The sequence below is a fragment of the Macaca fascicularis genome, chromosome X, assembly GCF_037993035.2.
Source record: "Macaca fascicularis isolate 582-1 chromosome X, T2T-MFA8v1.1".
In the NCBI taxonomy this organism is placed as follows: domain Eukaryota; kingdom Metazoa; phylum Chordata; class Mammalia; order Primates; family Cercopithecidae; genus Macaca; species Macaca fascicularis.
Genome location: NC_088395.1, coordinates 141,547,936 through 141,573,385, shown reverse-complemented (window position 1 = coordinate 141,573,385; position 25,450 = coordinate 141,547,936). Strand labels below are relative to the sequence as shown.

General features: G+C 40.8%; 1 protein-coding gene across 3 annotated transcripts; it reads left to right on the top strand.

Moving 5' to 3' along the window:
• Nucleotides 1–25,410, top strand: LOC123571231 (cancer/testis antigen 55-like). 3 transcript variants are annotated; one of them, XM_045383990.3, is made up of 5 exons: nucleotides 14–453; nucleotides 1,919–2,103; nucleotides 14,784–14,928; nucleotides 17,038–17,150; nucleotides 17,843–18,794. In XM_045383990.3, the coding sequence occupies exons 1-5, from the start codon at nucleotides 285–287 to the stop codon at nucleotides 18,032–18,034; spliced, it is 804 nt and encodes a 267-aa protein (XP_045239925.2). In that variant the 5' UTR covers nucleotides 14–284; the 3' UTR covers nucleotides 18,035–18,794. The 3 variants fall into 3 exon arrangements, with proteins under 3 accessions (XP_065394004.1, XP_045239925.2, XP_073885886.1); XM_074029785.1 differs by lacking the exons at nucleotides 14–453; nucleotides 1,919–2,103 and adding exons at nucleotides 3,987–4,834; nucleotides 11,690–11,740; XM_065537932.1 differs by lacking the exons at nucleotides 17,038–17,150; nucleotides 17,843–18,794 and adding an exon at nucleotides 24,695–25,410 and having other exon boundaries at nucleotides 1–453.
• Nucleotides 25,411–25,450: the final 40 nt, after the last annotated feature.

Below are 25,450 nucleotides of genomic sequence, written 5' to 3'. Positions count from 1 at the left end.
TGCATGCCCATTGGCTGGACAGTGGTAGAAGCAGACCCTGAGGGGCGCATGCTCAGAGGGAGGAGCCAGAGGGGCACCTGCCAGCTCCTCAGGTGGCTGTGGTTTCTCTGGCTTTCCTGAGGGGGGCTCACTAACGGCTGGATCCCATCCCACGGAGGCTGAGGAGGAGAAGCAGGAGGCGAGTCCCTGAGGAGACGCCGTGACCTGAGGGATTCCCTTACGGAGGAGACCTCGTGCTTCATCTGTCACAAGTGGTGCCCAGGCCGGTGGTGACAACGGGGACGATGCTCAGGCTTCTGAGAAGTGCTTTGGCCTTTTTCCGGACTACGGCTGACCCCACAGAGCAGCAGCGACCACAGCAGCAGGGCCCACAGCAGCAGGGTCCACAGCAGCAGGACCCACAGGAGCAGGGTCCACAGCAGCAGGGCCCACAGCAGCAGGGGCTCCTAGAAGGTATTCCTCTGTGTGTTCCCTTGTCTCCCACCCCAGAAGCCTCCCAATAGGGTCTCTCCTCACCCCCGATATGAGGATCCGGTGGCTCTGGCGAGTACAGCACGAGACGGCGGCTCCATCTTCTGTGTGTGCATGGGTAGGCGTCCTGCGTCCCCAACAAGTCCCTGAGAACCAACTCCCAAAGTCTCCTGTCCATCTAAAGTGGGAAGGCGCTGTCAGAGACCACCTTGGAGACTGTACCGCCTGTGGCTTCCCCCAACGTGGTTGTGCAGCACATGCCTGTTTATATTTCCAGTAGGCGAGAAAATCCCTAATTGCGAGTGAATTTAGGCTTGTATCCCAAGCGGAAATTTAATTTGAAGCCAAGTGGATGCCTCATACATATCTGATCCTGTAGGAGAGCAGAGAACCCATCGTGCGGGTGGGCTGCTGAGGTCAGATCCCTAAATATTGCTGGTCAGCTAGGCTTGTGTAGAATAAAAAAAGAGAGAGAGAGAGAAGAAAGAAAGAGAGAGAGAGAGAGAGAGAGAGAGAGAGAGAAAGAAAGAAAGAAAGAAAGAAAGAAAGAAAGAAAGAAAGAAAGAAAGAAAGAAAGAAAGAAAGAAAGAAAGAAAGAAAGAGAAAGAAAAGGGAGGAGCAGGAGGAGGAGGAGGAGGAGGAGAAGGAGAAAGAGAAGGAGACCTAGACCTTTTGGATGCCGTTTTGGGCTGGCCATCAATCTCCAGATACCTTTTAGTGCTTTGTCTGCTGAGATGGTTAAGTATCTATACAAGATGCTACTCATTATGTTGGTGATAATGAGGAAGGGATATAACAGGAACAGAAGCTTAAAGACTCTCATATGTATATATGGTGATAACAGGTAACATTTACACTCTTTTGTGCAAGGCACTCCACAGCTCTCAACAGTTAATGTGCATATGCCAGTTAATACAAGGTGGGCAGGTGGCTCATGCCTCTATTCCCAGCTCCTTGCGAGTTCCAGGCTGGTGAATCACTTGAGTCCAGGAGTTTGAGACCAGCCTGAGATAACATGGCAAAATCCTGTCTCTACTAAAACACAAAAATTAGCCGGGTGTGGTGGCACGCACCTGTAGTCCCAGCTACATGGGAGGCTGAGACATGAGAACCACTTGAACCTGGGAGGCGGAGGTTGCTGAGAGCTGAGATCGCGCCACTGCACTCCAGCCTGGGTGACAGAGCCAGACTCTGCTCAAAAAATTAAAAATTAATTGAAAATTTAAAAATTAAAAATATTAGAAATTTTTTAAAATTAAAAAAAGAAAACTACAACAACGCTATTAGGCGAAATTTTGATTGTTGTGGATTGACAGATGAAAATAAGATCAGAGATGTTAAAAAACTTCTCTGCCCAGGTTTATGCAGATGGTGAGTGTAAGACATATTTGTAGTAGATGTTTGTATTTGAGGCTAATAATGTGACTTTTGTTTCTTTATCTTGTAGGTGACACTGAGTTGACAACTGTGCAGGGAGTTGTCACAAGTTTCTGTGATGATTATGGCATGATTGATGAGTCGATCTACTTCAGTAGTGATGTTGTGACTGGCGACGTGCCTCTAAAAATTGGACAGAAAGTTAATGTGGTTGTGGAAGAAGATAAACCACTTTACGGATTGAGAGCAATCAAGGTGAGATGTGCATGAGTTTGGGAATTGTGTCTTATCCCAATGGGTTTTCTTTCTCCATCTTTCTATTGCATTAATCCAGCATCTCTGCTGTGATCCATAGAGTGGATGTCAACTGCAATTTGAAGCCCCACCCCTCTGAAGTTGTAGGTTCTTCTGTTCTAATATTTGTAGTGATTTCTGCTTTAAAACATAAAAATTACTTATCTAGTCTTCTAATCTTTAAACAATATGGGTAACAATAATAATTATTGAACTCTATAAAATCCTGCAACTTCCCTTATCAGGTAAAAAAACATTTTCTGTGCTGTGCATCCATAGCAGTGGAATTACTATGTGAAACCATGTGCCTTGTAAACATTTTAAAAAGAGCTTCATGGAGGTATAGTTCACAAATCACAGAACTCTCTTAAGGGTACAATTCAATAATATTTGGCAGATTTACGGAGTCCTGAGAATAGCACCTGAGTCCAGATATTTACCCATTCAGTGGCTATTATGAAATTATTCTTCAGCTCTACTGTACTAATTGATTCTCTCAGCAATAGGTGGTGAGACTGCCCATCTGCCCATATAGGCAAGGACAACAATACTATCAATCTGAAATCTTTGCAAATATGAGAAGGGAAAAGCAGTCACATTGCTCATTTGGAATTATTAAGGATTTTAATGAGATTACAGCAAGTTTCCTTTCTTGGACCTACTTATACAATAGGGACATTTACAGCTGTCTCTATGGTAGAAAAATTAGATTTTTAATAGGAAAGTCTGTATATGAAGCCCTTGTAGTATTTCCTCCGATACCATCTTTTGTCTTTACTTTATGTCTTTCATTCTTTTACAGCTTTATTGAGATATAAGTCACGTGATTCACCATGCAATTCACCCATCTACAGGGTACAATTCAGTGGTTTTTAGTTTGTTCACAGGGTTAGGCAACCATCACCACAAACAATTTTAGAACATTTTCATCACTCAAAAAGGTAGCTCCATAACCATTCATAGTCTTTTCCCATTTCTGCCTGCTCCCCCAACTGTCCTCTCCCCCCGCAACATCCAGCCCCAGGAAATCACTTATCCATTTTCTGTTTGTATATATTCACCCATTCTGGACAGTAAAAAAGATTCCTTCTATATAACGGTAATGATATGTCCTTTCACCAACATCTCCTTATTCCTCCATCAACCCTAACAACCCAAGCATCTAGCAACCACCATTCTACTCTACACTGCTATTAGGTCAAATTTTTATATTCTGCATATGAATGAGCCCATGCAGTTATTTGTGTTTGTGTGACGGGCTTATTTCACTTACATTCTCCAGGTTCATCCATGTTGTCCCAAATGGCAAGATTTTGTTCTGTTTTATGGCTGAATAGTATTCCATTGTGTATTTATACCACATTTCCTTTATCCACTCATCCGTAGATGGACACTTAGATTGCTTTCATTTCTTGGCTATTGTGAATAGGGCTGCAATAGGCATGGAAGTGATGATATCTCTTTGACACATTGATGACACTCTCTTTGGATACATGCTCAGTAGTTCATGGATTCATGTGATTCATGGGTTCATTTGATAGTTCCACTGTTAACATTTTGGAGAACTTCCATACTGTTTTCCATAATGACTGTAACAACTTACATCCCACCAACCGTGCATAAAGGTTCCAATTTCTCCACATCCTTGCCAATACTTGTTATCACTTTTCTTTTTAATGTTAGCCATTGTAATATGTGTCAGGCGGTATCTCTGTGGTTTTGATTTGCATTGTCCTGGTAATTAGAAAACGTGAGCGTTTTTTTTTGTTTTGTTTTGTTTTTTCATATGCCTGTTGGCCATTTGTATGTCTCCTTTTGAGATATGGCTATTCAGGAATTTGCTCATTTTTAATAGGATTATTTGTTTTCTTGCTATGAGTCGTTGGAGTTACTCATACATTTTGGAAACTGACCCCTTACTAGATGCATAGATTGCCAACGTGAGGGAAGAGAGAGACCCTCTCATATTGTTTTATGTTGTTTTATGCTCAGAAAAGGAAAGAGAAGTGAAACTAAAGGCAGGTAGTCTGGCCCCTAGAAACCAGACTCGAAACCAAGGAATCAGACCTGTGCCTGCCTGACCTAAGCCTGGTAGTTAAAATTCGACTCCTGACCTAGCAACTGATGTTATCTACAGATTCCAGACATTGTATGAAAGGACACCGTGAAACCTCCCGTTCTGTTCTGTTTCACTCTGACCACCGATGCTTGCAGCCACTGTCACGTACCCCCTGGCTTGCTCAATCAATCACGACCCTCTCACATGGACCCCCCTTAGAGTTGTGAGCCCTTAAAAGGGACAGAAGTTGAGCACCTGATAAGCTTGGATTTTAAGATGCTAGCGGGCCGATGCTCCCAGCTGATTAAAGCCACTCCCTTCACTATCTCAGTGTCAGAGGGGTTTTGTCCGCGGCTCATCCTACTACATTTCTTGGTTCCCTGACCGGGAAGCGAGGTGATTAATGGACAGTCGAGGCAGCTCCTGAGGCGGCTTTAGCCTGCACAGTGGAACATCCCTGAGGGGGACTCCAACCAGCTGGAGCAACGCGGATCCTGAGAGCGCTCCGGGTAGGCATTTGCCCCAGTGGGATGCCTCGCCAGAGCAGTGTGTGGCAGGCCCCCGTGGAGGATCAACGCAGTGGCTGAACACTGGGAAGGAACTGGCACTTGGAGTCCAGACATCTAAAACTTGGTAAGACTAATCTTTGGAACTTGCCCACTCCATTTGAGTGGAAGCGTGGCCTGATCACCCACGCCATGCCTTTATTGGCACTTTGGTTTTGGTTTTGATTTGGTTTGAATTGCTTGACAGGACTGGTCTTGGGAACTTGCCTACTCCATTTGAGTGGAAGCTGGTCTGATCACCCACGACGTGCCTGTACCAGCACTTTGGTTTTTGTTTTTGACTTGACTTGGATTGCTTGATACTTTGGTTTTGGTTTTGACCTGGCTTGGATTTCTTGATACTCTGATTTTGGTTTTGATTCTGGTTTGGCGTAAACGATAAAAGTGTGTGTGTGCCCTTTTACCCGTTCTTTGTTTTGTAGTGTGCATGTGGTGTGAGTGTGGTGTTTTGTTTCGAGGAGACATGGGTCAGGCACAAAGTAAGCCCACCCCACTAGGAACTATGTTGAAAAATTTCAAGAAAGGATTTAAGGGAGATTACGGTGTTACTCTGACACCAGGAAAACTTAGAACTTTGTGTGAAATAGACAGGCCAGCATTAGAGGTAGGTTGGCCATCAGAAGGAAGCCTGGACAGGTCCCTTGTTTCAAACGTATGGCACAAGGTAACCTGTAAGCCAGGGCAGGCAGACCAGTTTCAGTACATAGAGAGTTACAGCTGGTTTTAGACCCCATTCCCCCACGGTAGTTAAGAGAACAGCAGCATAAGCGGCTGGCAGAGGAAAGGAAAGACCAGCAGAAAAAAAAAGAGGAAAGAGACAGAGAGAAAAAGAGCCAAAGAGAGAGAGGAAAAGACAGAGAGGAAGAGACAGAGAGACAAAGAAGGAGTCAAGAAAAAGAGAAAGAGAGAAATATACAAGCAGTTAAGAAAAAAACAGTATACCCTATTCCTTTAAAAGCCAAGGTAAATTTAAAACCGCTACAATTGATAATTAAAGATAGCCTCCATAACCCTGTAACACTCTATTACCACTTTGTTGTCAGTGTAAACAAGGGCGTATCCCGAAAGTACTGAGGCCTTTCTGTCAAAAATTCTTAACCCAGTAACCCGTGGATGGCCCAGATGCATTCAATCTGTAACGGCAGCTGCTTTGCTAACAGAAAAAAAAATTAAAAAGTAACTTAAAAGAAACCTCATTGTAAGCACACCTCACCAGTTCAGAAGTATCTGAAAAACAAAGGCGGGGGTGTGGGCCATCTATACCAATTCTAAGTTAATTTAGACTAAACAAGGTCTTATTAACAGCAAAGGATAATTGAAATCCCAAACTTACAAGGTTTTCAACAAAAGTAAAGTCTGCTAAAAGTTAACAGTGTAACATGTATTATAGTAACTTCTAATCTTGTGACCTTAGACAGTCTAGTCCACAGACATAAAAAAAGTTCACTTAAAAAAGAAAAAAAAGAATGGTTATCTTCAAAAAAAAAAAAAAAAAGGAAAAAAGGGGGGAGGCGAAATTTATGTAAAAAGAGTGTTATATGGTAAATTCTTGTCCTGAAATAAATTAACTGGTTGTTTAAAGAAAAAAAGTTGGCCGGGCGCGGTGGCTCAAGCCTGTAATCCCAGCACTTTGGGAGGCCGAGACGGTGGATCAAGAGGTCAGGAGATCGAGACCATCCTGGCTAACACGGTGAAACCCCATCTCTACTAAAAAATACAAAAAACTAGCCGGGCGAGGTGGCGGGCGCCTGTAGTCCCAGCTACTCAGGAGGCTGAGGCAGGAGAATGGCGTAAACCCGGGAGGTGGAGCTTGCAGTGAGCTGAGATCCGGCCACTGCACTCCAGCCTGGGCGACAGAGCAAGACTCCGTCTCAAAAAAAAAAAAAAAAAAAGAAAAAAAGTTTGTAATAAGTCAGAAAGTTGAGACATGTCAAAGAATTGTCTGCGAAAACTGTGAAAGCAAAAATGTTATAAAAAAATTTATGCAAAAAATGTTGTATAATTTAAAAGTAATAAAGCCTCCTGAGTACTATTGAAGAAAGAGTTTACGTGCAAGGTGTATAAGAAAAGTAAAATATGCCTTTGGTAAAGGGATTATAAAGAGGCATAAGAATGTGGATTTTTACCTACATTAAAAGGTTAAAAAATTATTGTTTTGAAAGTTTAAACAAGTTTTAAAACATTAATTGTAAAGAAAATTCTGTGTGTAAACATATTAGCTAAAGTTAAAAAGCTATTGTCCAGTTTCCTGTGAACTGGACATTAAAGTAAGAATGCAAGAGTTTTTTCTTAAAGCACTAACCTGCTCTTCAACAAAGATTATAAAAGGTTAAAAATAGTCTATAAAATCTTACCTTATGGTCAAACATGAAAAATTAGATGAATATGTCTACAAGGTTTTATTAAAATTAAGTTTAACATTAATAACACTAATATAAAGGTAAAATTTAGCTTATCTGGTATAAAAATCATACAAGAAGCATTATTAAATATAAAATGGTGTTTAGCTTTCTTTGGTGTAAAAACTAATAAGTGCTAAAGGAAACATTCATTTTACTAGGGGATCATAGAAGTTGAAGACTTAAAACAAACTTTGGCAATTAAAACAGCATACCAAGATGCAAATGGCTGGTTGGAATGGATCAAATATTCCATCCACACGTTAAACAAAAGCAATTATTATACTTGTGCACATGGCAGGCCAGAGGCCAAGATTGTCCCCCTTTCACTAAGGTGGCTCCTCCAGTCGACCAGGCATGGGCTGCACGGTAGCTCTTTTCCAGGATTCTACAGCCTGGAGTAACAAGTCATGCCAAGCTCTCTCTGCTATATCCCAAAGTCCAGCACCCTGTGGGTCAGCCCCCAAGGGTCTTCCAGCCTCCGTCTCCCAACACTAAGTTCACTTCGTGTCTCTCACAACAGGGAGGAAACTTAGCATTCCTTGGAGACCTGAAGGTATGCGATGAGCTTAAGAATTTTCAAGAGCTTATCAGTCAGCCCTTGTTCATCCCCAAGTGGATGTGTGGTGGTATTGTGGTGGACCTTTACTGGGCACTCTGCTGAATAATTAGAGTGGCACTTGTGCTTTAGTCCATTTGGCTATCCCTTTTACCCTGGCATTTCATCAACCAGAGGAAAAAAAAAAAAAAGACATCGTAAAGTGAGAGAAGCCCCTTATAGGTCTTTCAATTCTCACATCTATTTAGACGCAACTGGAGCCCCGCAAGGAATACCAGATCAGTTTAAAGCTTGAAATCAAAGAGTTACAGGATTTAAGTCAATATTTTGATAGATGACAGTTAATAAAAATATAAATTAGATAAACTACATCTATTACAACCAACAGCAACAAGCTTTTCATGAGTTAGAAGAAAAACTCAGGTTGGCCCCAGCCCTGGGGCTACCTGACCTGACAAAACTTTTTACACTCTGTGTGTCAAAAAAAAAAAAAAAAAAAAAGGCAGTTGGAGTTTTAACCTAGACTGTAGGGCCCCGGCCAAGGCCAGTGGCCTATCTCTCAAAACAACTAGACGGGGTTTCCAAAGGCTGGCCCCCATGTCTAAGGTCCCTGGCAGCAACGGCCCTGTTAGCACAAGAAGCAGATAAGCTGACTCTTAGGCAAAACCTAAGGCTTCGTCAATGGTTTATAGTTTTCGACATTGCAATCCTTCACCTCCTTTGTGAAATTTATTCCTGTTTTATTTTTTTGAAGGTGTTTTAAATGGGATTGTTTCTTGATGTCTTTTTCTGATAGTTCTCTATTGGTGTATAGAAATGCTACTGATTCTTATATGTTGGTTGTGTATCGTGCCACTTTCCTGAATATGTTTATTAGACCTTGGAGGTTTTTGGTGGTGTCTTCAGGGTTATTTATATGTAAGAGCTTCCCATCTGCAAACAGGGCCAATCTAAATTCTTCCTTTTAAATTTAGATGCCTTTTGTTTCTTCTTGCCTAATTTCTCTGATTAGTACTTCCAGAACTATGTGCGATAGAAAGGGCAAAAGTGGGCATTTCTGTCTGTTTTAGGTCTTAGAGGAAAAGCCTGCAACATTTCCCCATTCAGAAAATGATGTTACACGTGGTTTTATCATATATGACCTTTACTGTATTGAGGTGCACTCCTCCTATATCTAATTTGTGGAGTTTTTATCATGAAGGGATGTGGAATTCGGTTAAATGCTTTTCCTGCTTAAATTGGAATGATCCTATGGCTTTTGTGCTTCATTCTGTTCATGTGATATAGCACATTTATTGATTTGTGTATGTTGAAACTTTCTTGTATCCCAGGGATGAATCCCTCTAAAACATGATGAATGGTGTTTTTAATGAGCTGTGTAATTTGGTTTACTAACACCTTCTTCACGATTTTTGCAACTGTGTTCGTCAGGAATTTTGGCATGTGGTTTTCTTTGCTTTTCTCTTCTTTGTGTTTCCTTGTATGGGTTTTCTACCAGGGTAATGCGGGTGTGATAAAATGCATTTGGAAGTGTTCCTTTCTTGTCAGTTTTTTTTTTTTTTTGGAATAGTATTAAAAGTATAGCTATTACTTCTTCTTTATATATAAATTTTGGTAGTATTAGGAAGGGAAACCATTCTGTCTTAGACTCTTCATTGATGGGGGATTTTTTTATTACGGAATCACTTTCCTTACTTGTTAATGGTCTGTTCAGAATTTCCATTTCTTCACCATTACTTCTCGGTAGGTTGCATGTGTCCAGGAATATATCCATTTCTTCTGGCTTGTCCTACTGTAGACAGATGATTGTTCATAATAGTCCTTATGATGCGTTTTATTTTGGTGATGTCAGTTTTGCTGTCTCCTTTTTCATCTTTGCTTTTATTTATTTGAATCTTCTTACTTTTTTCCTTAGTCTGTCTAAAGTTATGTTGATTTGGTTTACCTCTTCAAGAAACCAAGTCATTGTTTCATTGATATTTGTATTGTTCTTCTCATATCTATTTGATTTATTTCTGCTCTGTCCTTTATGATTTCTGTCCTCCTACTTTCGGATTGCATTTTTTTTCTAGTTCCTCAAGGTGCAGTGTGAGGTTGTTTATTGAAGATATATCTTTTCTTTTGAGGTAGGCATTATTGATGTAAACTTCACTTTTAGAATTGCTTTTGCTGTATTTCATGGGTTTTCATATGTTGTGCCTTCATTTTGCTTTATCCCAAGAAAGGTTTACACTTTGCTTTTAATTTCTTCATTGACCCGTTCGTTATTTAGGACATGTTATTTAATTTCCATCCACTTCTAAAGTTTCCAAAGTTCCTACTTTTATTCATTTCTAGTATTTTACTATTGCGGTTAGAGAAGTGATTTGATATTGTTTCAAACTCCTTTAATTTGCTAAGACCTGTTTTATGGCCTGACTCATAATCTATCCTCCAGAATGTTCCACATGCAGTTGGAAGAATATGTGTTTTGGAGTATTTGGATGGAATGTTCTGTAAATGACTGTTAGGTCCATTTGGTCTGGAGTGCAGATAAATCCGACTTTTTTGGGGTCAATGTTCTATCGGTACAATCTGTTCATTGCTGCAAGCTGGGTGTTGAAGTCCCCTACTATTATTGCATTGCACTCTATCTCACCATTTGGACCTTAATATTTGCTTCATATATTTAGGTGCTGCTATGTTGGGTGCATATTTTTGGAAATCATTATATCCTCTTGATGAATTGACCCCTTCACCATTATATAATGATCTTCTTGGTCTCTTTTTACAGTTTGTGATTTAAAGCCTATTTTATTTGAAATTAGGTTAGCTGGTCCTGCTCTATTTTGGTTTCCCTTTACATGGAAGAATGTCTTTTTTCATGTCTTCACTTTCAGTTTACGAATGTCCTTTAAGGAGAAGTGGGTCTCTCCTAGGTTGGTTGTTGTTGTTGTTTAAATCCATTCAGCTACTCTGTGTATTTTAGTTGAAGAATGTCATCCATTTCTATCAAGTTAATTATTGATAGGTAAAGATTTACTGTTGTCATTTAGATTTTTTTCTACTTATTTTGTTGGTAATTTCTTCCTTTCTTTCTCTTTTACTGTCTTTCTTGATGGATAAGAGATTTTTCTCCATTAGTATGTTTTGTTTCCTAGATATTTTAAAATGTGTCTATTACTTGATTTTTTTCTTTGTGGTTAGCATGGGGCATACAAAAACATAATCACAACAGTTTATTTATTGATAATATAACTTTGATCACAAAATACCAACACTCTACCATTTAACTCCATGCCCAGATTTTGAGTTCTCTATTTTACACTTTACAAATTTTTATATTTTATATCCCTTAATGGGTTATTGTACGTATTTTATTTTTACTAGTCCCATTTTTAACCATTACATGGAAGATATACGTGATCTGGACACCACCGTTACCTTAATAGAATATTGTGAATGTGTGTGGTTACTTTTAATAGTGAGTTTTATACCTTCAGATATTTTTGCATTACTCATTAGCATCCCTTACGTCAGTTGGAAGAACTCTCCGTAGGATTTCTTGTAAGACAGTTGTGGTGGTGAGGAAGTTCCTCAGCTATGATTTCTCTGTAAAAGTCTTTATCTCCGCTTTACTCCTTGGTACATTATTCTTGGTTAGATATTTTTTCCTTGATCTCCTTGAATATATCATCACACTCTCTCCTAGCCTGTTATGCTTCTGCTGAGAAGTCTTCTGGTAGGCATATTGGAATATGTGATTGGCTTCTTTCCTCTTGCTGCTCTCAGGATTTTTTCTTTATTTTTCATCTTTGAGAGTTTGATTTTAATATGTCATGAGGTAATCTTATTTGGATTGTATCTGAATGCAGAACTTTGGTCATCCAGTACCTAGATGTTTGTAACTTTCTCTGGGTTTGGATGGCTCCCCATTATTATTTTTTAAATAACCTTTCTACCTCTTTTTCATTCCTCCCTCTAGAATATGAATGACTCATACTATTGCTCTGCTGATAATTGTCCCAGAAATTCAGTAAGTTTTTTTCATTCCGTGTCCTTCCTTTTAATTTTGTCTCCTGTGACTGTATATTTTTAATGAAGCTGTCTCCAAGTTTACAGATTCTTTATTCTGCTCGATCAATTTTCCTGTGGATGTTCTCTATTGTGTACTTCTTTCATTGTATTTTTCGACTTTTTGATTTGTTTATTTTTTTAAAATTCTTTCAATCTTTCTTTCAAATTACTCTGATAAATTCTGAATCATTTCTCTAATTATTTTCAAGGTTCACATAGCATGTGGAAAATAGATATTTTGAATTATTTGTTAAACAGCTCATGCATTCCTATCTCTCTAGGGTCAATCACTGGCACCTTGTTTTGTCAGTTTGGTGATGTCATGTTTTCCTTATTGTTCTTGATCTTTGTGGTCATGTGTTTATATCTGTGTGTTGAAGAAGTAGGTATTCATTTCAGTCTTTGCAGTCTAGCTTTTAGGGGACATCCTTTAGCAGTAAGCCTGTCCGGAAACTCTATATAGGTCTCTTTTGGTCCTTATGTTTGTGAACACTGCAGCTATTGAAGCACTTGGGGGCTTCCTAATCCCCGGGACACAGCGACAGATGCTACAATGGCATGCATTCCCTTAGCTATTGAGGCTGGTGCCTTGAGAGTCTGGAATCCAAGGCTCCATTCAGAGGACTCCCTGTTGCTGTAGAATATTCTGAGCATAAGGCCAGTAGAATCACTGGCAGAGATGTGGGCCAGGTATTGAGTTTGTTTTGATGTGGCTGTGGCTTCCTGTCTGGTGCCAGGGTGGGTTTAGAGACTTGGTCCACAAGTACCATCTCAGCATCTGGGGCCACGTGCCATGGGCATTTGTCAAGTGGTGGCGTATAGTGTGGAAGGCCTGATACTGGGTTCTCAGGCAATGTCCTATGCTTGCCACTCTCTCTGTCCTCCAGGTGGATGGTATCTGTCTCCATGCTGTGCTGTTGAAGGTTGGGGAGGGGGTGATATGGGTAATGTAAAACTGTCTTTACTACTGTCTTCAATGCATCTTTTCTTATTTTCATGCTATAACCGGGTACCATGGCCTCTCACCTGGTTTTCTTCTCTCAAGTGACGGTATTTTCATACAAGGATAGTTTTTCACATTGATTTTCTGCAGGAGGATGATCACTGGACAGTTCCATTTCTCCATCTTGCTCCCTTCCTCCTCCATCTGTTTAATTTTTACATACTATAAATATGTCCATCTTGTCCATGTGACTTCTGGGTTCAGGAAGTTTCCTTAGGCTAATTCTAACACATAATTTACACAAGTATTCACTTAACTTTTCTTCTGAAAGTCATTAATTTATTGATATCTAAACATACAGTCAGCCTGGGTTTGCTTTCCATGTTCAGGACTGAGAGAAGGATCCGTGTCTTGTTTCCCTACTGGCTACTCAATTGTCCCTCAACATTAATAGGATAATCCACTTTGACCCTATTTTATTGAAATGCCACTTATGACATGCAATGCATTATTGCAAACATTTCCATCTGTTTGTACCTGCTGTTGTGTTGGTGGTATTTCCAAGGCATAAGAAACAGTGTTGGGAGCCATGAGACATGGGCAAAGCTTTAGTCTGCAGTATGTCTGTGAGTTGGTGTGGAGTTAAGGAACAAAGAGGTCCGAGGGTGCGTGGATCATCCACTGGATACTGACGGAAGTGGTGGTAGATACGTGGACGGGAGGCTAATGCCTCATTCCCTCATGACAGGAAGTGAGGGGAAAATAAACATCAGATTGGTACTGACAGCTGGAAGGACACCAGTTAAGAAATGGGAATAGCAGCAAACTAAGCTATCTTTAAAACCAGGGAAAATTATTTACAACTCAGTGGCTCAAGTTTCCATCAGAAGTCTTTGATCAGCAAATTCCAACCCTAGGAGTTTATCCTATAGTTCAGTCAGGCAAGTAGTCCAAATGCTAGGACACAAGTGAAATGTCTAATTATGTGGAATTGGGTTAGTAAATTATGGCACATCCATTAATTGGGATTCCCTATGACTCTTTCTGTCATTTCTTGTTATTTAAAAACCTTTGTGCTAATTTAATGTGATACTTTAATACTGAATACCATGCTAATTTGCTTTTAAAACAGGCATTTACATATGTATATATATATTTGTGCACAGACAAAAACATCAGGATGAGTGTTACTGCCAAAATGTAGTCCCTGGTGGTCTCTTGGTAATGGAATATGGATTATGGGGTAACTGCGTTTTGCTGTCTGCATATCTGGTTTGTTTTTTTCCTATTTTTAGTACAATGAACTTGCGTTATTTCTGCAAGTTTTAAAAATTATAAAATAAGGACTATTACACTTCCAATAAGGAAAAAGGTTTGTATGCCTCTTTATTGTAGATAAAGTAAAGCCCTAATTTGGCTTGGTTTATTCAACCTCCCCCAGTTGAGGTTATTGTTCCAACTTTATCTCGTGCTTCTGTCTCCTAGACCTGGATCTCGAATGTTAGGGTTTTGCTCCCTAGGCTCCTTAATTGTGTTGTATCTCCTCTCTGCCTCCCTGCTCCTCTACCCCTGTTTACAAGGTTACACCTCTGTCTTCTTTCACAACCCAACACAAATCTGAATTCCCCCAAGCAATGCCGCCATTTTCTCCCTATTTGAAATGCTCTCCCTTTAGATAAGTCACAGAAACTATCTTTGAACAAGTTTTATATCCTTCATCGCAACCTGCTTATGACTACATATCTTTCCACTTTACCGTCATTTCACTGTGAATTCCTGTAGGCGAACGACAGTAGTTTTTAAATCTGGGAATCTAATGGTACAAGGGCGTTAAACTTGGGTATGCAATTAATGTTTTGGGATACATTTCACAATTCATAAGGCACACACATGATTTTTACCATTATCTCCAGTCTATGGCCATTTAGCACATGAACTGTATTCACCAATGTTTAGGATGGTTTTTGAAAACATTTTGGAATACCAGTGTTTTAACCATGTAAGTTCCTGTGTTTAAATTTGTATTATTTTCAAAGTAACTCTTTCCTAAATCTTACAGGTGGATGTTGTGCCTCACCCTCTTAACGGTAATGGACCCTCAGACTCAAAACTCAGAGTTTTAAATGGATGTGTTGCTTCTATAAGTGAAGATACTATTTATATTAGTAACATCATTTATTTCCCTATGGACATTTTTTCTGAAGGTATGATTTGCGTTTTGTGATATATGATGTAATTCTTAATTTTTTGAGAGGATTTTAGTCCTAGAACAAATTTAACAGTGTACTTGGCTTCAGTCAATGGCTCTTCAATATTCGAGGTAGACCTTTCCAATTAAAATTATGTACAATATAGGGGCAAATAGGCAGTATTTTAAAATGTCTGCTATCATCTATTGTGTGTTCATTTGTTCAATACCCTCAGTAATGCCTGGATATATTTTTCATTCACATAAGAATTTAATTTCTAATCATGGAAACAATCCTACAAGTACCCAGAGACGCTATTTTTAATACCCTTCAGAAACTATGCTTGCAGGGATCATTTCTGTAGTTGGTTACTTGAGAAGTTTCTGTGACAGGGTGGAGTACCAAATTTTAAAAGAATACACTTCAAATGCTTCAAATTTAGGATTGGAGACAGTGCTTTGTGGCTGTGTGTGTGTGCGTGTGTGTGTGTGTTGAATTCTCTTTGTAATCAGCAGATATGTTCTAATATTTTGCTTATAACCAAAGATACACTTTTTTTTTTTTTTTTTTTTTTTTTTTTTTTTTTTTTGCTATTTTTGTCCATTGCAACAGTTGTATAGCTTGGGTGTAAAAGGGTAGATTAGCTCCGTTTCCACAGGCAGCTGGCTCGTTTGTTTTCTTGGGGGCAAAAGCAGGACTCTGACCTGAATTTTGTTTTAAGATGTTGACTCTGTCTGCTTTGTCGAGAAGAGACTATGAGGGAGAGGGTGGAGTCACGAAATCAGTCAGGAAACCGTTGTTATATTCCTGGTGAGAAATGATGGAGATGTGAATGAAAGTGGACAAGTGGAGGACCTGAGGATTGAGTTGACTCTGGATATATTTTGAAGTTAGAGAAGAACCCAGGAGGTAATGGATTAGATCTTTGATGTGGAGGAAAGATGAGTCCAAGGTACCTCCAAAGTTTCTTGTTTGAGCAGTGGTGAGGGTGGAGTTGCCAGTTTGCAATGTAGACATCTGAGGCAGACAAAAGTTGGTGAATACGGAGAATACCAACAACTTAGCTTTACACATGTTAGATTGGCGTAAGCATAAGGATAATTGATCCTGAGGTTGGTTAGAGCTGGAGGCATATACATTTTGGAGTTATTGGCCCATAGATATATGGTACACCCACACAAAAGAAATGTATGTAAATTAACAGATACAGAGAGAGAGAGAAGAGGTCTAACGTGGTGTCTTGTGTCATACTACAATGCTGGATCCTAAGGTGAAGAAATGTTTCACTTTGTTGATATTGCTAGTTTTCTGGAGTCATTGTGGCAATTTACTGTCTCAGTTGCAGTTGGGATTTCCATTTGCTCCAGATTCTTTCACGTACCTTTGTTATCCTTGAGTCAGTTTTAACTTATCGTAAACTTGTGTTTCAACCTTGATGGTCTTAACGGTAACCCTGAAGGCACAGACTTAAGAGTTCATCAGTGGAACACAACACTAGGGGGAATGGATTCATTCTGAAAGTAACAACATTTCCTAGTGGTACTGCTACCACTACTACCAATCAACACTTATTTGGTGGTTACTATGCACCAGTGATGATTCTGTGTGTATCAACAATATCTATTAAGTGTCACAGCAGCTCAGTATCTTGAAGGCTATTAATCGTGCTTCTCATTTTATAGATGAAAAAAATGAGGCACAGAGAGATTAAACATCTTGGCTAAGGTTGCAAACTGAGTGAGTGGCAGTGTCAAGATTCGAAGCCATGTAAGCAGGTTTAAACTTGTGCTCTTATCTACATGTTTGACTGCCTCTCACTAAGCAATTGTGAACACGAACAGTTGTTTAGTAAATCTTGTGCTGCTCCCTTAGATTGGCTGTGATGTACAGTTCACACTTTCCTCCATTTGACTTTGTTAAATCAGCAGAGGAGAATCAGTGCCTAAGGATTATAAACTTCTTTTCGGACTTAGAGATTTACAGTGTGTCTGTTTAAATGTGTGCAAAAATGACTTTAGATGTTGCAGAACTGACTTTAAAGTAGTACACTATCAAATAACGTGTGAAATCCAAATGACCTAGTTAAGAGATCATGACACTCACATTTCTCCATGGCTGTTTTAGATTTTGTGCCTTATAAGGGTGACTGGTTAAAAGTTGAATATTCCACTGAACCAGGCTTCTCAAACTTCAAGGCAAGCTCTGTGAAGCCCACCCGTTGTATTCATGCGGAAGAGGTAATTTCTTTCCTGTTGCTCCCATCATCGGTTTCTGCAAACCCTTCCTTTCATGATAAATTTCATGCCCAAGATTCTGTTTGGTGTAATGGGAATTCCAGAAAATATGAAGAAATACATTCTTTGCCAACAAAGGAGCCACTTTCCTTATTGAAAAGGCAGGACTTCCCAAAGGAAATAATTTGAAAATTATGTAGAACAAGCACATTAATTGATTAAGTTCTAAATTGTGCATTTTACTCGATACCCAAATGTTATTAGAATCTTCCAACAACAGGAGGAAGAAAAACAATCTTTGTGCCAGAAAATTGTAGGGAAAGAATGAACGAAGTGTGTTGTGGGACTTGAGCTTAACAGTAAATGCTGAGAATGATTTGGGTGTTGGAGCCTGAATATGACCAGGAAATTCAGGGCAATAGAGGGTAATGGACATATTTTGGTAATATTTAGAGCAGGATTTCTCATCAGAGACCCAGGCCTCATCCCTGGAGAGCCTGATTTAATTGGTCTGTGGTGGAGCATGGACATGGGGATCCTTACAAAGCACCCCTGGTGTTAGCAACGGGTCAACCAGGTTGGGAATTATTGATTCGCATCGAAGTGACCGGCAGGACCCAGAGTGAGGAGGTGAACAGCTGTTTACAGTGATTATTGGGCTTTCTCATAATCATTTCCATTATTTATACTCACAGGTCCGCGTTACTCACATACGTGGAAGAAATGGGGTGATAAGTAATAATATCTTTTTCACCTTGGATTCTGTGAAACTTCCTGATGGATATGTACCTAAAGTAGATGATATCGTCAATGTGATTATGGTGGAGAGCACTCAGTTCTGCTTTAAGTGGAGAGCGGTTTCTATCATCCCAGCACAAAAATTGTAATGACAAAGCTTTTTTTATTCTGTTTATCTTTCCTTCTATGAGCAGTAAAGGGGCTGGTTTAACTGAAAAGGTTAGCTTAGTAAGCCTAAATAGTATTTTACATATGGCTTTTCCGGCAAATCTAATTGAGATACTGGCTAGTTCAATTGGACCATGAACCCAGCTTAGGGAAATAACTTATCAATTAAAAAGCATGCTAAATTAGCTTGCTAGGCACTGGAGGAAAGGAGTTCTTAATTAAAATGAACACTGCCATTAAATTTGAATTCCATGTTTCCCATTAGCAGCAGCAGATTCAGGATGGCGGAGGCCTGGGGCGGCCCTAAAGGGAACCTCGGAGCCAAAGCATTTAACTGAAAAGGCAGCAGGGACAGCATGTTAAAGGCATGATTTAAAGTTACAATTTAACTTCAGTTTTGAGTCCCCCTTATGCTGTCTGTACAATCTGTATTATTCCATAGTCTCTTTCATCTTCTGTCATTCACATAATTTGCAATGTTTATTGTTTCCTTGTGTTCCTTCTTCCCCATGCTAGAATGTGAACTCCACAATGGCAGGATGTGTTTTGGTCTGTTTTTTCTTTCTTTCTTTTTCTTTTTTCTTTCATTAAAGCATCACCAACACTTAGAAGAAGGTGTCACAGACTCAAGGAGCAGATAAAATGTTATTAACTTCAATGACTGAATGATTGGGCCAGCAATGATATTTAGCTGTGCTTCATTCATCACCGGTTCCTTAGTAATAAAATTGTTGAGCAATGCATTAAGACCTCTCTTGACTTTTTAACACCACCAACAATCACGGAAAACAGACTCTGCTGCAAATGAGCCTCTGTAAGCCACTTTGTTGCAGGGGTGCAGCTCATGTGCAGTTATGAAGAAAAATACAAACACAGAGCTTTTGAAGGAAGGACAACCTGCTTACCCACCGGGAAGGGTTATACTAAAATGCAACAAATATATCCCATGAAATTTCATGCTTTCGTCTAACAGAACAGTTAACCGGGTAACTGTGACCTAGGGGAAGGGATGTATTCAGACCTATGGGCGTAGCTTGAATGTGGTTGTGAACTTACCCTGACTCCTGTGATTCATAATTCCACCATTACCCCCAGTCCTTAAATAGAGTTGTGTTTTAACTTTCCACTACAGATCCAGTGAGACCTCCCAATCATCCAGGGATTTGTTTCCCACTTGATAGGAACAGTGAAGGTCTCGTAGAGTTCCCATTTTCACTCATTGGTTCACTCCACAAAATCCTACTGACTCTCTTTGGTGTGCCAGGCACTGTTGAGGCTCTAGAGTTATACCCTTAATCAAAAGGACAAAATTCCAGGCCCTAATGGAACTTGTGTTCTTTCAATGCCCCCACCCCCTAACCGTCCTTGGCTTCCTGACCCATGCAGCAGTAGCTCCTATGATTGAAAGGGGCAAGCGGGAGATGTGGCAACACCAGGTGCCTGTGAATGTCGTCATTCAAAAGCAGCCCCACACCCTGTGGAATTACAGAGCAGTCCACGTTAGACTTGAGAGATGCAAGGGCCATGACTTCCACTACCTCCCACTTAATTCTGCAGTTTGGTTGATGTGGAAGAATGGTCTCTGGGAGTTATAATGCATTATGATAAGCCCAATCAGCTGGTGATTCAGTCACAGCTGCTGTTTCACAAACTTCCTCACCGGACTGAGGATCACCTGGGAGGCAGCAGTTCAGCTGGGCAGGTGGTGGGGATTGGACACATTTCCTCTACTTTCAAATAGCAAAGCCCAGAACTGCTTTGCTTTCATAAGGCTGACCAAGCGGCGGTGCATTTTGAATATTTTGCCTCAGAGATGAATTAACTCCAAGGTTCTGTCCCACAACTGAGAATGAATTGTGTTTGATCATCTCACCCTCATCACATCTGTGTCCCTAAATGTATGCCCTCATGGCACAAGGACAGAAGGACCCAGGGAATAGGAAATAGTGGACTCTGTCAGAAATGTGCTTTTCTCACATGTGAAGGAATTGGCTTGAAAATACAGGGACCTGTCACCACGAGTTTCTGGGACTCCAGTGTTATGCCACGGAGCTTCCAACTGGCACACCATGAAGGTGTTGCAGATGTGCTGATATCAGATGCTTCTCTGCTCATTTAGAGATACATGCAATGAAGAAAACGAAATAAGATAATGATCTTTAGCCAGGTTTGGCAAGCTCTGGCCCTTCTGCCAATTCTGGCCTGATGCCTGCAATGATTCTCAAAACATAAAGTTCTGTTTAGGTACCCAGAGCTTAATCAGGGCCCAATAGATTGAACCCGGTGTTCTTGTTGTCATGATTATGCACACTGTTAATGAAAGAGGCACCTTGAAGTCTCTCATCATGATCGTGGTTTCATCCTCTAACCACTTGTAGCTTTCAGAGGTTCTGGTTCATCATTTCACTCCTCTTGTGGGATGCATAAATCTTTAACTGTACATCTGCCAAAGGGATATGCTCTGTGAATGTAAACAACTCCTCTTAGTTATGCTTAGTATGTAGTTCTCTGTTTTATCAAAATTTCAAATTCTACTTAATCAGCCATATTTACAAGGATCCCTATTCCCTTGGTGTTGGAGAATACGGTGTTTTGAATTGAACCTCTTACATCTTTTGGTGAACTTGAGGTTGCACCTAAACCTCCAGTAACAGCCCAGAAATATAGAGTTTATTCAGTTTTCCTCTCTTTCCACATTTCCACGTGTATTGTTTCCTTCTCAGCTTTGGAGAACCCTACCTTCCATTAACCTCTGTGTATTTACTTCTTTGCACAATCCTGCCATATATGCTCTCCTACATTGGGTACCCTTCCATCTGTTCTCTAACTCCCTCTTCTCATGGACCCTGGCTTACAGGAGGCTTCCTTGGAACCATTTTTTGGCAGGTTCCCTGCCTGCCTCCCTAAGCTTGCGTACCCTGGTTTCCAGGGAAGGGAGGGCTAGAGAAAAAGGTTCTCTGTTGCCTTTGGAACTCCTCACAGAACTAGCTTTTAATCACCATTTCATGGTATTAGTCACCCAGGACAGCCTGGGTTAAGTGCTTCATAGTTTCTTTCCAGATCTGCTGGCCTGGCCAGAAGAGTGAAGTCTTGGGGTTGGTTAAGGGCTATCGGTCTAAACATCCACGACTGAGGACTCTGATCAGTTAGCACTCGTATTGGTCTCATAAGTGGGAGGAAGTTAGTTCACCTCATCTTACAGCTGTTTCACTTTCCTAAGAGCATTGCCCCAGTTAACCCTAAATGATGTGGATTAGAAACTTCATTCCCCAAATCCTCTGAATAGTTGAAGGCCTACTGTCTATACAAAGGGTAAAAAGCATAACCTTGTTGTTGAAGTTCCATTGAAAGGAAGCAAAATGTGGCCAGGCTTGATGGCTCATGCCTGTAATCCCAGCGTTTTGGGAAGCCGAGGCAGGGGGAATCACCTGAGGTCAAGAGTTTGAGACCAGTCAGGCCAATATGGTGAAACCTCATTTCTAGTAAAAACACAAGAAAATTTAGCTGGATGTGATCGCTCTCCTGCACTCCAACCTGGGTGACATAGGAAGACTCCATCAAAAAAAAAAGAAAAAAAAAAAAAAAAAGGAAAAAAAAAGAAAACAAATGGTACAAGTAATTTTGACAGCATAAAGAACATACCTCACAGTGGTTAGGGGGACTAAACATCTGTGTTCCCCAAAAATTCCTTTGTTGAAGCCATAATCCCCAATGTAATCATATATGCAGGTGGGGCCTTTGGGAGGCGATTAGGCTTGGATGGGGTCATGAGAGTAGAGCCCCATAATGGGATTTGAATCCTTAGAAGAAGAGGAAAAGAAGTCAGCACTTGCTCCAACTCCTCCATGGAAGGAAATAGCGAGAAGGTGACCATCTTTGAGCCACAAAGAGGGCCCTTGCCCAGAACCGAATCAGTCAGCACCTTCTTCTTGGACCTCACATCCTCCAGAACTGTGCGATATAAATGTCTGTGGTGTTGTGTTACAGCAGACCAAGCTAAGACAACAGAGAGCTGACATTGACATTATGTGACAAATAAAAGCAATCCATACACTCATTGTGTTTTGAAAAACAAAGGTATGAATTGGGAAAACTGCCATCACATGAGTATCCCAAAATTCCCATGGATGGGAATTGCCCCCATCCATTAAATCATAATGAATAATGTATGTATTGGTACAGGTCGTCTAAAGCCTTGTCACACTATTCTTTTTTTTTTTTTTTTTTTTTTGAGACGGAGTCTAGCTCTGTCGCCCAGGCTGGAGTGCAGTGGCCAGATCTCAGCTCACTGCAAGCTCCGCCTCTCGGGTTCACGCCATTCTCCCGCCTCAGCCTCCCGAATAGCTGGGACTACAGGCGCCCGCCACCTCGCCCGGCTAGTTTTTTTGTATTTTTTTTAGTAGAGACGGGGTTTCACCGTGTTAGCCAGGATGGTCTCGATCTCCTGACCTCGTGATCCACCCGTCTCGGCCTCCCAAAGTGCTGGGACTGCAGGCTTGAGCCACCGCGCCCGGCCACACTATTCTTAAAGAAACGTTTGTCTAAACACTAATCCAAAACTTATTTCCAGTGTAGCTTTTGTAACGGAAGGAGTAACATTGTATTCCATGGCGCAACTCATGTACACAAGGGAGACTAAATCACTGACATGCAAGAAAACCCAATTTATTGGCCGATTTTACTTACAAGTGTCGCTGTGGTCAGACTTCTGAGGACAGGTTGTAAAGCCAGGAAAAAGCTGAGTTGAGCCGGGATCTAATGTCTTCCGAACTACAGCTCTTACGTTTACAGCCAGCTGTAACATTACCCTGAATGAGGCCAAATACTGTTTATATAGATGCAGAATTGAAAGCAAAGTATTCAGATTTGGTGTGATTTGCCTTAAAACCAGATCCTCTCACAGGTTGCCTGGAACGGTTCAGGATGTTACTCTTTTCTGATTTGATTATTTGCTGCGGTATTTATTGAGAACGTACCATGTGCCCAGCACTGTTCCAGATGCTGAGGCCCCAGCAGACAGAAAAAGCAACAATGAACAAAAGCTCTGCAGTCACGAAGCTGATACACAAGGGTGAAGAGACAGACAACACTCTGACAAGCATATGAATAAGTAAGAATTTCCGTCTAGCAGTTAGTGACATAAAGAAAAGTAAGCAGGTGTTTGTGATAAGAGGTTTTTGATAGCAGTGACCACGGACACATTGTTTTCAATATTTTCAGTGTGAGTCAGTCTCCCTAATTTGAGGGTGAAACATTCTACAGCCAAGTCAGAGACACAAACAGGAAAGAGAGGGCACACAGCTGCTCTGTGGCCCAGCGGAATTTATCCCCTGACACTCAAGCCCAGCAGCCATTTCTTATCTGATGTGTTCCCAGCCTCTGGAGGCACCTGCCACCACAAGAGATCATTCACAATGTTTTCAGCAGGGTGGTAGAGAAGAACCCCTTCTTTTTTCTGCAGTATTCTCTCAGCAGGGACCTGTCTTTCTGGTGCTGGAATCTACCTGTAGCTTCTCTGCCAGCAGAGTTTGATCCCTGCAGAGGAGGCTGAGTCTTACTTAGCGAAGTTTGCCAGAGAAGGCTGTTTCTTACCTTTTTCTAAGGCTATTTCTTAGCACCAACCTCTTGCTGCAGCATCCATTATTAACTCTATTTTTGCCAGCAGGGACAAGAAGAGTTGTGGGCATCTTTTCATGTGTCTGAGTGGCTGATCTCTCTTTGATTCTGGCTGCTTTCTTCTGTGTCATGATAGAAACTAACAAATTTGACCCAATGATTGTTTTTCAATTACTCTTTAGAGGTGGTGGGACTACAGGTATGTTTTCAAAGATTGATAGTTTTCACTGATGGATGGCATGGAGCGTGTAAAGAAAATGGAGAAAACTAAGGATTTTTGGCAGGGATAAGATGCTAACCCACTGTGTGAACTGAGCTGACATCGTCTGAGATGGAGAAGATTTAAGGAGCTATGAGGGTTGATGGAAGCTCGGGACATGTGAAATTTTGGACACCTTACCCTTGAGATGTCTATGGGACCACCAAATGTGTGACTCAGTATATACATGGGACTGGGAGTTACCTGCATTTAGATGCTATGGGGCTGGCGTGTGGATAGAGAAGCCATTCAGGGCCTGAGACCTGGAGCACTCTTGTGGGATCCTGATAGGAGGAAGATCTCGACAAAGAGGCTGAGAAGGAGTCTTTCTAGGATAGGGTGGTCACGCAAAAGACTGAAGAACTTATCTCAAGAAATGGGGAGTCCCTAACGGGGTCAAACAGTAAGGTTGAGTGATGAGAGTCTAGTATATTGATCACTGGATTTGGCGACCTGGAGGTTTCCTGTCATTTTAAGAGCAAATTAGGGGCCTGACGGGGATAAAAGCCTGATGCCAGAGGAATAAGGAGGGAATGGGAGCTCAGGAAGTGAGCAGAGGTGATTCTTGAAATAGCATTTGCTGTGGGGGGCAGGATGAACAGGAATGGGACTGAAGGGGAAGTGAGGCCAAGGAAGCTTATTTATCCATGTACATTTTATAGAAGGGAGTTGTTTGTCTATGAAGTTTTTAAGATGAGTGATTCTTGTCTATGTGTGTATGTTATTCCATTAGAGGCAAAGATTAAAAAAAAGATTGTTGATGCAGGAGGAAGAGAGGCAGTCGTAATAGAAGCAACATCCTCAGAGAAAATGTGTCAAGAGAATGGTTCCATGTGCTCAGTGGAGTGTCTGCTCTGGCCAGGGGCTGCGATGTCTTTCCATTGTTACAAGACAGAAGGAAGAGAAAGCCAGGATGGTGCCAGGAGGTTCACAGAGGAGCTCCTGTCTCACGACCTTTGTTTTCTCTGAGAAATAAGAGGAAATGTCTGCTTATCTGTGTGTTCTACTTTCCAGACAATCGTAGAATATTGGAGTAATCAAAATGTACAACAGCAGTTGTTGTGGGTTGAATTTTGCCCGTAAAGACATATACACAATTTGTGAGCCCCAATAACTGTGCATGTGACTTTATTTGGAAATAGGGTCTTTGCAAAAAAAAAAAAAATCAAGTTAAGATGTGGTCCTACAGCATTAGGATTAGTCATAAACTCCTAATCCAGTGAGTGGTGTCCTTATAAGAAGAGGGATATTGGACACACAGACACATGGAGAAGAGCACCATGGGATGAAGGAGGAAGTGATTGCAGTGATGTATCTACAACCCAAGGAAAGCCACCAATGACTACTGGCAACCTCCAGAAACTTGTAATAGACTCTCCCTCAGAGCTCACCAGAAGGAACCAACCTCGCTGACACCTTGATTTCAGACTCATAGCCTGCAGAACTGCCGGAGAATAAATTTTTGTTGTTTTAAGACACAAAGGTGTAGTAATGTTTTTTGGTCTCCTTAGGAAATTCACAC